We start from the raw sequence: 13,592 nt of genomic DNA, 5'->3' as shown, positions 1-13,592 counted from the left end.
TGATCGGACAAATTCATGGATCTCTAAGCTGCACTTTTCACTTAAAGAAAAAACTTATCTCCAGATTTCATGCATTTTTTAATTTTTCACTTCTGATGATTCAGCTGTACCCAAAAGTGAGAGCAGAGTTTCTGCTCTACTTGTTTTGTGTGCCAGCACAAAATGTCATATGCAAAAGATAGCAAATGCAAAAAGCAATGAGGCATCACATGGATTGGTGTTCCATTTTTCATCTTGAAGGCTACCTTACTTCCTTTATGACTAGGGTGAGCATTTATCTAAGCAAGATACTAAATCAACTTTCAGGGTTGTACTACACTGACAATATACTGGATAGAACCAGAATACATGTATGGACATAACCTAAATATATTTTTCAATTTAGTTTATAGCCAAAGTGCATTCAAAATGCATCCCTCCCGTTTCTCAACATAGAAAGTTTGGTACTGATAACAATAGCTGTCAAATGAATAAACTTAAGATCAGAAAGTCATTTCTACTCTAAAGGGAGAAAATCTAACATTCTGTTGACTGTTAAAAAGCTCCATGAGTGGGCTTCCGGTTCGCGCGCACGGCGCTTCCAGACACACAGGAACAGTCCACTTCCTGTGGTCCGTTTCTTTCTTTTTGGGAGGACCCTGAAAAGGGTCAAAAATCACCCTGGAGGGGCGATTACTAAGAGGAGGACTTTCCTGCGATCGCGGAAGGGCGGCAGCCCTCCGTTTGAATCTGGGACAATCTCCTTTGGCCTGAAGAAGAGACCAGACATAAAGATGGCTGATCACTAAGCCGCTCCCTGCCGAAAGCCAAAAGCATTACCCAGCACTAAGAAGCAATCTGGAGGACCTGGGTGAGCCTTTACCTTTCCTATTCCTTTAACCATCTTCCTGTGGGACTTTCCTGAAAATCTCCTTCCCCATTTTTTGAGAAAACGGTGAATATCTACTCTGGGAACAAATCTTAAAGCCTTAAAGCTTTAAAAGAAATTTAATTAATTCAGCAATTTCATCTGTATTACTAAAAAGCTCCTATTTTTTGCTGGGGATCCACTATCCTATCTTCTCTCTAAGCTGTGAATTAAGGAAAAAAATTGGACTAATGTTACAAAAGTTCTATATTAATTTGGGGGGAAAAACAAAGAAAAGAAAGTTTTTACATTGCATTTTTTATGTTATTGATGACATCTTGTGGCGAAACCTGGTACAGCAAGTAAATTTCTTTTTTCTGTTGTGAGAGCTGACTGAATAACAGAGCTGTCCTTGACATTATTCTTAAAGATAAGTGTGGGAACACCTAGCACTGAAAACAACTCTTTTGGAGGTGGATAATCCTTGATTCTTATTAAAATAGCCTCCATGGAAGACTTAGCTGCAAACAATAACAAAATGGATGAATATATCCCACCACGTGACTATAAATTGATACTGGACACGATTTTGGCAATGACAGAGCAAATTAAAGCCAAACTGCAAGAAAAATCTGACAACTCAAAGCCACCAAATCAAATTCTGACTTCAAATGAGGAAAAGATAACCCAAAACCAAATAGAAGAAGTGGAAACTAACACTAAAATAGGAGATTTCAAAGAACAACAAAAGCAACCTATAGAAAACCTTAAAGTCCAAACTTTAATGGCAACTACAAAACTTACACCTCAAAAAGCAACAGCACCTGAAGAAAGCAATACTAAGAGTGAAGACACTAAAGGCCTTCAAATACACTATATTGAGAATTCAACTAACCAAATGACAATCATAATACCAGCTACTACCTTCTTCCTTACCCAGATAGAATTGGAAGAACAAAAAGACTTGACTGATCTAATGACAACTATATTACATCAATCATCAAAAAGTCAACTATCAAAGCAAAACTACAATGGCTATAAAGGGGACATTTTCCTTGCAAAATTGACATTTGGATACGCTCCCTGGATTCAAATAACGGCTGTAGGAAGAAAGGAAGATACATTTGAGAATTTAAAGATGCCAAGTGGGAAGCCTGGTTGGCACAAAAGGAAGGCAAGAGTTAGATTTTAAAAAATGAACTTGTTTCTTTTTTGGGATTCCTAAAGATAGAGTATAAAAATACCTTTTAAAGGATTAAGGGGAATCTCTAAAAATACAGTCATGGCCGAAATTGTTGGCACCCCAGAAATTTCTCACAGAAAAGTATTGCAGGAACACATGTTTTGCTATACACAGGTTTATTCCCTTTGTGTGTATTGGAACACAACAAAAAAAGGGGAGGAAAAAAAGCAAATTGGACATAATGTCAAACAAAACTCCAAAAATGGGCCGGACAAAATTATTGGCACCCTTTCAAAATTGTGGGTAAACAAGATCGTATCAAGCATGTGATGCTCCTTTAAACTCACCTGGGGCAAGTAACAGGTGTGGGCAATATAAAAATCACACCTGAAAGCAGATAAAAAGGAGAGAAGTTCACTTAGTCTTTCCATTGTGTGTCTGTGTGTGCCACACTAAGCATGGACAACAGAAAGAGGAGAAGAGAACTGTCTGAGGACTTGAGAACCAAAATTGTGGACAAATATCAACAATTTCAAGGTTACAAGTCCATCTCCAGAGATCTAGCTTTGCCTTTGTGCACAGTACACAACATTATCAAGAAGTTTGCAACCCATGGCACTGTAGCGAATCTCCCTGGTCGTGGACAGAAGAGAAAAATTGATGAAAGGTTGCAACGCAGGATAGTCCGGATGGTGGATAAGCAGCCCCAAACAAGTTCCAAAGAAATGCAAGCTGTCCTGCAGGCTCAGGGAGCATCAGTGTCGGTGCGAACTATCCATCAACATTTAAATGACATGAAACGCTATGGCAGGAGACCCAGGAGGACCCCACTGCTGACACAGAGACATAAAAAAGCAAGATTACAGTTTGCCAAAATGTACTTGAGTAAGCCAAAATCCTTCTGGGAAAACGTCTTGTGGACAGATGAGACCAAGATAGAGCTTTTTGGTAAAGCACATCATTTTACTGTTTACCGAAAACGAAATGAGACCTACAAAGAAAAGAACACAGTACCTACAGTGAAATGTGGTGGAGGTTCAATGATGTTTTGGGGTTGTTTTGCTACCTCTGGCACTGGGTGCCTTGAATGTGTGCAAGGCATCATGAAATCTGAGGATTACCAAAGGATTTTGGGTCGCACTGTAGAGCCCATTGTCAGAAAGCTGGGTTTGCATCCGAGATCTTGGGTCTTCCAGCAGGCCAATGACCCCAAACATATGTCAAAAAGCACCCAGAAATGGATGGCAAGAAAACACTGGAGAGTTCTGAAGTGGCCAGCAATGAGTCCAGATCTGAATCCCATTGAACACCTGTGGAGAGATCTTAAAATTGCTGTTGGGAAAAGGCGCCCTTCCAATAAGAGAGACCTGGAGCAGTTTGCAAAGGAAGAGTGGTCCAAAATTCTGGGTGACAGGTGTAAGAAACTTATTGATGGTTATAGGAAGCGACTGATTTCAGTTATTTTTTCGAAAGGGTGTGCAACCAAATATTAAGTTAAGGGTGCCAATAATTTTGTCCGGCCCATTTTTGGAGTTTTGTTTGACATTATGGCCAATTTGCTTTTTTCCCCTCCCTTTTTTGTTGTGTTCCAATACACACAAAGGGAATAAACCTGTGTATAGCAAAACATGTGTTCCTGCAATACTTTTCTGTGAGAAATACTTGATTTTCTGGAAAAATTTCTGGGGTGCCAACAATTTCGGCCATGACTGTATAACTGATTCTATATTTAGCTTTTGATCTGTAAGGGAAAACAAAAGTAAGAATATAATTTGAACTATATTATAGAAATTGGAATGATATATCAAAAGATAGTATTTTAACAATTGATGTACAGTTAAGATGACTTATAGAAGATATTAGTTGTTACTTTTGAACTATATTATAGAATCTAAAATTTTATATATGAAAGACAGTATTTTAATAATTGTTGAATGGTTAAGATAAAAATATACTTCTAATAATTGGTGATTTGTTAAGATGAAAACTAGACTTTAATGGTAAAACATAAGAATGTTTTGTAACGAACAATGTAAGTTTTGTAGACAAGAGAATTATTCTTTATTGAAATAGGGAATTGTGGGTTACCCAAAAATTAAGCTTTCTTTTGTATACTATAGGCTATTCTAGAATATTTTATTGCAATTAGATAAAATTTAAAAACAGGATATTGATATGAATTAGTGAAAATATATTGAAAATTTTGTTAATTGACTAGGTACAACTAGAAGTGTATTAACTTGATTATTTTGACTACGTGATAACTAAAGGAATCAGAGAGGGAATCCCTGTTGATGTAATCTGAACTATTTACAACTTGTTGTTATTTTGACTACCCAACCGCCATATTGCTTCACAAATACATGTATATGTAAATATTAAAAAAATCAATAAAACTTGGAATAGGAAAAAAAGCTCCATGAGTGCAATATGTATTCCATTGTAAATTGCTAGCTATTTTATAATGGAATATACAAATGTAACAAATAAGTAAGTTACTACTATACTAATACTGCTATAGTAATGAGAAAGAGAAAAATAAAGTAAAACTTACGATGAACCTGAATAAATACGACCGCTTCATCTTGACCCGCATCATTCTTGGCGACCACAGAGACATGATAAACTCCAGGATTTTCATAATGGTGTTGAAATGTTTCACCTATCAGTGTCAGGTTCATATAATTTGCCTTCACACCATCTCCAAAGTTCACTTGGTACTTGGTGTTTAAAGTATCACCCTATATGAAAACCAAGAATAAGGAGAAGTAAATGGGCACATCACAAAAATGGAAGAGGGAAGCAATAAAAAAACTATGTATCAGGCGACTGACACTGGTAGCTCTGAAGCTTAGCGATAACCTTCCACTGAACTGATTGCGGTCTCTGTTACATCAGAAACAGAATTTCTGTTAATTGACCACTTTTTCCTCTGTTTGTGTACACTATTTTTTCCCTTTTTGTTGTTAGAGTTGAATGTATGCTTTTGGGTTTTTTCATTTTGTTTGTTTTATTGTTTTGTATTTTATTCTCTGATGAAACAATGAACGAACGAATGAATGAATGAAACAGAATTTTCACAAAGCTCTATTAAAAATATTTTAAAATCCATGGTACCTCAGAAAATTGTATTTGTGATGCTGTTCTTGTCTTTGGAGGATTAACCTACTCTTTTTGTTTGCATGGTGAGAACTGATCAATTTAAGATAAGAAACCCAGAATTTACCCAGGTTACTTTGAGTTTATATATGTATCATATTTGTATGGCTGCCCATCTCACAAAAACATGAGTCTGGGTGGTGTTATATAAATTTTATCAAGAATGGTGCATATATTTTTTTAAAATCAATGCTTAGACCATTTAAATTCAATAATACACTCTTATTATTAAAGATAAATCTTCCCCTGATACCTCTCAGCCAGGCCTCCCACACCCTGACACCTGTCGTGCTGCTGCTGCCTGAGTACTTCTGCAGCTACTTATGGCTCCCAGCACGACACCGTGTGGCTCACTGCGCTGCTGCCATTGCTCGCAAGCGGTGGCAGCAGTGCGATTGGCGTGCCAAGCCACAGTGTCCTGTTATGAGCGGCAGCAGCGACACAATCAGTGTAATGTACCATATGGCCGCCTGCCATGAGCGGCGTCAGTGACGTGATTGACGCAATGAGCCATGTGGCCTCCTGCTGCGAGCGGCAGCAGCAGCGTGAGTGGCGTGACGAGCGAGACAGTGTCCTGGTGTGAGTGGAGGCAGCGGTGCGATGTACCATGTGGCATGCAGCCGCAGAAGAACTCAGGCAGCAGTGCGACAGGTTTCAGGGCATGGGAGGCCTGGCTGCAGCAATCCTAAGGTAAGTGGTGTGGGGGCATGTGGGGCAGTTCTACCCCCACCCAAGCTTGATTTTTACATGTGCCCCTCACCCCAAAACTAGGGTTTCATTTTGGGGTGGGGCTTATATTAGGTACCAGCATAAATTTCAAGCTAGGGTTTTATTTTCAGGGAAACACGGTAGTTTGCATCAGGTTGTATCCATTCTTTCTGGTGAAATTCATGCCCTATCAAGTACTACCATGTTTCCCAAGAGATTTCACCCTTTGTACCAAGCCTGACAGTGATTTTGGCATTGGCTAAGGAAGAAATTGGCTTTAACACCTATATCAACTCAATCTGCTGACTGATATTGATTTGATTACACAATGTTTGCAAAGGTTTTTGGCTAGAGCGTGTGCTACACAAAGTGCCAAACATTGAACAATTTGAAGGATCCAATCTGGGTTGGTCACCGGAACCAGAGACTTACTCTTCCAAGTTTTAGGACTCCTGCTGGAACCCATCCTAAGGGAAATTCTCTCTGGCAAAGTATGTGCTTTGGGCTATTGTGTGTGTGGTATTTATATGATGCCTGGTTGTGTATAGCTTTTTAGTTGTTGATGGGATATTGATGGCTGGCTATTAAGTCGTTGGCTGTTGTTTCCTTGTGCTGTCTCCTAAGTACTTGATAAGCTGGTGGCAAACCAGCACTCCTGTTGACTGATGAGAAGCTTCTTTCCCAGGCTTCAATCACTTCCCAGGCTGTTTTGGGGCTTGCTCATCCAACAAACTTAGTAGCTGCAAAATTGAATGTATGTCCTTGTTCATTGTAATGTGAAGCTACCAATGAGTTTGGTCTCCTCGTCTGACCGCTGGTTTATGTGTTCTTGTAATCTGGTGGTTAGCTTTCTCCCTGTCTGTCCTACATAGTCACAGGGGCAATCCATGCAGGGGATTCAGTAGTTTACATTAGAAGTATCTCCCACTTCCATGTGATCTTTTTAATGCATAAATTGTCCTCATAAGGGAGCCTCTGGGCAGTGTGCAATGCCCACTTGCAGATCTTGGAAGATTCATTCTATTGTTTCCAAAATGTTTTTGATGTATGGCAGGGTATACCATGTAGTTGGTCCTTTACCTTGTTTCTTCCTTTCTCTCCCCACCATGTTGTGAAGACATCTTGTAACACATCACTGTGGGTACACATTCTCCCTGAATTGTTCATGTAGGTATCTGCTCTTCAGCTGTTTAGCTTGCTAGGTACTATACAAATAATAATAATAAGTTGGAAGGGACCTTGGAGGTCATCTAGTCCAACCCCCTGCTCAGGCAGGAAACCCTATACCATTTCAGACAAGTGGCTGGCCAGTCTCTTCTTAAAAACTTCCAGTGTTGGAGCATTCACCACTTCTGGAGGCAGGTTGTTCCACTGGTTCTAACTGTCAGGAAGTTTCTCCTTAGTTCTAGGTTGCTTCTCTCCTTGACTAGTTTCCATCCATTGCTTCTTGTCCTGCTTTCAGGTGCTTTGGAGAATAGCTTGGCTCCCTCTTCTTTGTGGCAGCCCCTGAGATATTGGAACACTGCTATCATGTCACCCCTCACCCTTCTCTTCATTAAACTACACATACCCAATTCCAGCAACCATTCCCGATATGTTTTAGCCTCCAGTCCCCTAATCATCTTTGTTGCTCTTCTCTGTACTCTTTCTAGAGTCTCGACATCTTTTTTACATCGTGGTGACCAAAACTGGATGCAGTATTCCAGGTGTGGCCTTATCAAGGCATTGTAAAGTGGTATTAGTACTTCACGCGATCTTGATTCTATCCCTCTGTTAATGCAGCCTAGCACTGTGTTGGCTTTTTTGGCAGCTGCAGCACACTGCTGGCTCATATTTAAGTGATTGTCCACTAGGACTCCGAGATCTCTCTCACAGTTGCTACTATTGAGCAAGGTACCACCTATACTATACCTGTGCATTTGATTTTTCCTGCCTAAATGTAGAACCTTACTTTTTTCACCATTGAATTTCATTTTGTTAGATAGTGCCCAGTGTTCGAGTCTGTCCAGATCCTCCTGTATCTTAAGCCTATCTTCTGGAGTATTGGCTATTCCTGCCAGCTTGGTGTCATCCACAAATTTGATGAGTTCCCCATCTATCCCCTCATCCAAATCGTTGATGAAGATGTTGAAGAGCACTGGGCCCAGAACAGAGCCCTGGGGCACCCCACTACACACATCCGTCTACTACAGTGGGTTCTCACCCTGCCTTATAGTTGATTTGAACAATTGCTTGGGGCATGAGTTTTTCCACAAGATCTGCATGTAAACCTATTATCAGTCACTTCTACTAGAAGCTTACTATCCATTCATTTAGCCAAAGACTTGCAGGTCTGCTTCTGAAGGCATCCCAAATTTGCATATCAAACAGTGGTGGGATTCAAATATGTGAACAACCAGTTCTCTGTGTGAAAGCCGCTTCTGGAAGTCCATTCTGGGCCTGGTCAACAAAAAATTAGCTACCAGTTATGCCAAAGTGGTGTGAACTGGCTAAATCCCACCACTGATATCAAAGCTACTTCTGCTCTGGCTATATCTACTACTTTATTTAAGATGAAGTAACACTATCAAACAATCTCTATATGTGCATGCACTGCACACAGTCCGGTCCTTTACAAGCAACTCCAAATTCACCATAACAAACCAACAGTCTCCAATACTCCTTAAGTTATAGGAAAATACATATGTATCTCACAAACAATACTTTTGCCACAAAATGTGGCAAACATTTTATTATTATTTGCGGTTTTTCCTTAACTGCCTCTGTATAAGCTGAAACTTACTGTGAAACTCCCATGCCTCTTTGCCAGCAAAACGGGGGGGGGGGGGGGGGAAGTCTGCTTTTCACTTGGACCTGCTGGCAGTCAAATACCACTGAAATGCTTGAAGCCATTCACACCAATTCTGCAGTGTTCCCCATTATTGCCAGGCTGCCAAGGGCTAGACATGAGGGCAGTTAGGGTTCCCTACCATCCTTGCCTCAATTTGAAATCTGGGGCCCACATCAAGTAGTATATGAAAAACAGCATCCTCAAATTTAATTGAATATTAAAAAGGTAAAGGTTCCCCCGCACATGTGTGCTAGTCATTTCCGACTCTAGGGGCCGGTGCTCATCTCTGTTTCAAAGCCGAAGAGCCAGCGCTTGTCCGAGGACGTCTCTGTGGTCATGTGGCCAGCATGACTAGACGCCAAAGGCGCACGGAACGCTGTTACCTTCCCACCGTAGTGGTCCCTATTTTTCTACTTGCATTTTTACGTGCTTTCGAACTGCTAGGTTGGCAGAAGCTGGGACGAGTAACAGGCACTCACTGTTACGCGGCACTCGGGATTCGACCCTCCAAACTACCGACCTTCTGATCGACAAGCTCAGCATCCTAACCCGAGCCACCGCGTCCCTTAAAGTCATAATACTTTATGCCACAATAACTTTAGCCTGGAAGTTCTTATCAACTTTCAGATATAGATGCAGTGGCATATTTCCCATGATGTTCCATGTAAGATTTACTCTTGCTTTCTGGGAAAAGGAAATGATTAAAATCCTCTCCACTAATAATTAATTTAAATTTAGACACTAACTGTTCTGTGGTTTGGCCATTTCCTGCTAGAGGAAGTTTCTTGATTACTGACACTACCTTCAGTTATTTTTCAATTTATTTATTCCTAGGAAAGGAAGAAAGCCCTCAGTGACTCACATACTACCTCCGGCTGCCAAGCCAACCACTTTATCTTCATACTAATATACAGCACTGTCAGGCTAGACTGCCAGATAGTAACAGACTATAACATAGCTCCCATCTCCCTCTTTTATCAGTGGGAAAAAAGGAGGGGTGTCTCTTATAGGAACTTTAGGAAATAAACTGTGAAGTAAGAGAAGGAGATTAATAAAGCTTTTATCTCCAAATAAAGAGAATAAGTCAGCAGAGAAAGAGAAAGGAAAACAAAATAGATTGTAAGGCAAATTCTAATGCAACCGTGTTTTCAGGTTAAAAGGACAATTACATTTTCCCTGACTTCCACAGATGAGAAATTCCAGCAATACCTGATTTTGTTTGACAACAAAGGTGACATATTCTCCTGGCTTAATGGCTAGATTTTCCCCTTTAATGCTGATCTGCAATCCTTTGGGAGCAGTTAGAGGACAGACGTGCTGAGAAGAATTTTTCTGTAAATCCACACCTCCTTTACATATATTAGATATAACTTTACGGTATCTGTAGGAAGAAGTAAATGGAGAGCATATCTGAGGGAGGAACACAACTGAGCAACAGATACAGAAAAAGATATACTCATGCCCTAGAACAAAGTCTTAATTTGGATTTAACCCTATATATTCACATAACATACTTAGAACAATAGCAGAGGCAGCATGGTATCAGAAAAAAAATGTGCAAAATTCCAGATGAATGCAATCCAGAGAAAAATCTACATAAATGGATAAGTAACAATTATATAATTGATGAGAAGCTAAAAAGAGAAAGAACTGAGAACTTGAAAGAACAGCAGCAAATTATAAACCAACATATGGAGATATTGGAAACAAGGATAGAAATCATGGGAAGATGCGTGTGAATGCTGTTGGTATGTGCTATTTCCTCTCCTTTTTATTTTCTCATGCCTTTCATTCCTTTAGCCTGTTATTAAACACTCCTTTTTTACCCCAAAAGGAAATGACAGGATGAACATGTAAAGTTACATATTTTCTCTGTACCTGTACTGCAGTCCTGTCAATGCTCTCCTAGTGCAGTGACTTAAGGTATGTAAAAAGTAGACAGAAACCTTACATTTCTCAAAGTGACAATCCTTAACTTGCTTAATATGATTTTGTGCTGCTAGATACACCAGAAAGAAAAAGTAGCTGCATCCCTACTGAAAACGTTAGCTATCTTTCAGAAAAGCAGCTTCAGTGACACCAACTTGGTGGCTAACAGAAATCCCCAGAGGTAATGTTGTCTCTAAATATTAAGGAGCATTCATCAAGGCAAAATGTTATGCAGAAACTTTCCACATCTTTTTTTTTCAAAAACCAAAATACTTTATCAGGAATAAATAAGTTTTTGTCTCTATCACATTAGCAACTTGTAAAGAGGCTGATACAAGGCTGAGAGGAAAACAGAGAGCTATTTTCCAAGCATATTTATTATTTATTATTCACTTAACTTACCCTGTACTACTTTTATAGGACTGACCCGTGATGCAGTCTTCAGGGGGGGCTTTAGGATTAAACCAAAAGTCAGCAAAGCACATGCTGAGCTCCGATTTTGACAGTGAAAGTTCAAATCCATAATCACTACGGAATAATAATAACAACAACAATAAATCGGTTTTTATTGTACACATAACTGTATGCAATTATAGCAGAAGCAGTTTGTATCCTTTTGGGATGGTATATTTTACCAGACATCTTTTGGGTTCTATAGTTCTTGTCATATTGGCCAACAAACTAACTTTCTAGGAGTGTCTTTATTTTGAGTTCAGAGGTACTCTTTAGCCCTCTAGTTTAGCAGCACTAAGTTTCCATTACAAAAAACCAGGTTTATTCTCTTTGCATGAGAAACGATGAATAAGTGTGCAATCGTTTAGTCAATTTTATTTACAAAGGAACACAACCTCTCTGGGAGGTTAGAACATTCCACAAGATCAGAAAGCATATGGGCAACTGGAACGGGGAAAGGGTCTTAATTTCCACCCTTCCTTCTTTTGTTATGGACTGCTGTGATATCCAGCTTAGATTCAAAGGAAGAAAAGAAAATCTAACATAGACAGAAAATCCCTCTTGAAACAAAGTTCCTCAGGCTGTCTCCGAAGAGCAGACTCAAAGGGAGCAGATGGTTCTGGCAACCAGCCTTGGTGGCCACCGGTAATAAATCTGCTACCAGCAGCTGTGCTGGCAGACACACAGTTCCCTCACGGTCCACAAGTCTATTTCAGACAAGGCAGCGTTTTATTACAAAAGCACGGACGTGATTCAAGCGATACGGGATCTTTTTCTCTACAAACTGGGCCACCTTTAAAACTGAAAACATGTTTAACTGAATAAGATTTTTTTCAGTTTATTGTATTAAATCTAATAAAATGTAACATGCAGGATGTGAAGAAGTAAAGAATGCTGTATTGCTGAAATACAAAATAACACATGCATACAGTATACTCTGCCCAGAGTTGTTTTGATACAAGATGGGCAGCAGATAAATTTAATAAACAAACAAACAAGCAAACTCCCAAGATAATTCCATCCATATTGCTTAAGCACAATTCAAAATGACAGATCTGATACTTTACAAACAAAGACACACAAAGTGCAATCCCTGGGCAATCTACTTCCCACTTTTTTAAACCTTTAAAAGCTAAAAATTTAGCTGATATAATAGATTTGGAGTAAATAATCCCATATATTCATGCAGATTAATTATCTCCAAATCTGTTTTCTAGTTTTGTCACCTTTAAGAAGTGAGTAGGGCAAGTCGCCAAGTTGTCATTTTCAATAATGACTTCACAATGATATTCATCTGGAAAACATTCTCCTGACTCAACCAGGACATTTGTTGGTGCAACAAAATAGTGTTTATGGATAAAAAATTTCATTGTTATTCTACTGAAGGTTTTTTTTAAGTCTTTAAGATATATTTGTGAATCGTCATACAGATTGTTTTTCGACCGAGTGATGGTCCATGAAGTGTCACAAAATAAATGAAATGTTTTCTTTTTTGCAGAGATAACTGTTCTCTTCCAAACAAATAAAAAACAGAATTTCTATTAATAAATGCAGTTTCAACTTACTTAGCAACTGTTTGAAATTGTGATAGACGCCCCCAGCCCCCAAAAGAGACTTGCGACCCAGATTTGAAGTTCTGATGTCAGCTCTCCCCTGCAGTCATGTGACTGCAATTTGGGCCCTCAGCAACCGGCCTACATTACACCTCGTTGCCACACCCAGTGACCATAATTTAGGATGTTTTTGCTAGAAACTGGCATCTACTTCTGGTTTCTGGCAAAACCTGGCCTATACTCAACAAGTGATTCGCTTAACAACTGCCACAATTATGGTAATACAATGGGAATGTCCTGTTGTAACCACTTTATGACCCTCATGATTTATGACTGTAATTGTCAGGCTCAATTATAGTCATAAATTAAGGACCACCTGTATGGATTTTCAGTATGTCTATACATAACATTAACAACTCAGCCACCTGAAGAAACAGGAAGAGAGAAAAACTTACCATAAGAAATCAGAAGAACTACATTCACAAATTTTGGAAGAAAGTGCTGACATAAAGTTTTTCCCTTTAATACACCATGATGAATTCTTCCTCCTTCGAAAGGTTCTCTGCTGGCCCATTATGCAACTGTCACCCTGAATATTAAAGGTTAGTTCTCATAGCTGCTAGATAACGGTATTTATTTATTTGTATCCCATCTTTATTATTTTTACCAATAACTCAAAGCAGCAAACATATCCAACACACTTTCCTCCTCCTATCTTCCTTACAACAACAACCCTGTGAGGTGGGTGCACTGGCCTGAGAGCACCGTCTCCAGCTTTCTAGCCTGGAGCCTTATCCCTTAGACCAAATTGCTCCTCTTATGTTGAATCTTACACTTTGCATTTGTAGTTTAAGGACTTACATTATTGGACTAATTTTCAGAACCCAGTAGGAATTGTCAACTGAATCTTAGGAATAAGATCTAACTAGT

At 39.3% G+C, this 13,592-nt stretch overlaps 1 protein-coding gene across 1 annotated transcript in view; it reads right to left on the bottom strand.

Annotated features, from left to right (window-relative positions):
- The window catches only part of SORCS2 (sortilin related VPS10 domain containing receptor 2), a gene marked incomplete at its 5' end in the record, with an annotated part of 106,657 nt that overhangs the window by 20,479 nt on the left and 72,586 nt on the right, over nt 1-13,592 (bottom strand). Inside the window, 4 exons of the mRNA XM_083358328.1 lie at nt 4,585-4,771; nt 9,937-10,108; nt 11,059-11,184; nt 13,118-13,251. Coding sequence (XP_083214454.1) covers nt 4,585-4,771; nt 9,937-10,108; nt 11,059-11,184; nt 13,118-13,251 — 619 coding nt within the window. The remainder of the gene's footprint in view (nt 1-4,584; nt 4,772-9,936; nt 10,109-11,058; nt 11,185-13,117; nt 13,252-13,592) is intronic.

This window comes from Vipera ursinii (assembly GCF_947247035.1).
Source record: "Vipera ursinii genome assembly, chromosome: 3".
In the NCBI taxonomy this organism is placed as follows: domain Eukaryota; kingdom Metazoa; phylum Chordata; class Lepidosauria; order Squamata; family Viperidae; genus Vipera; species Vipera ursinii.
The sequence above is the reverse complement of the archived record's forward strand: the minus strand, read 5'-3'. Positions and strand labels throughout refer to the sequence as shown.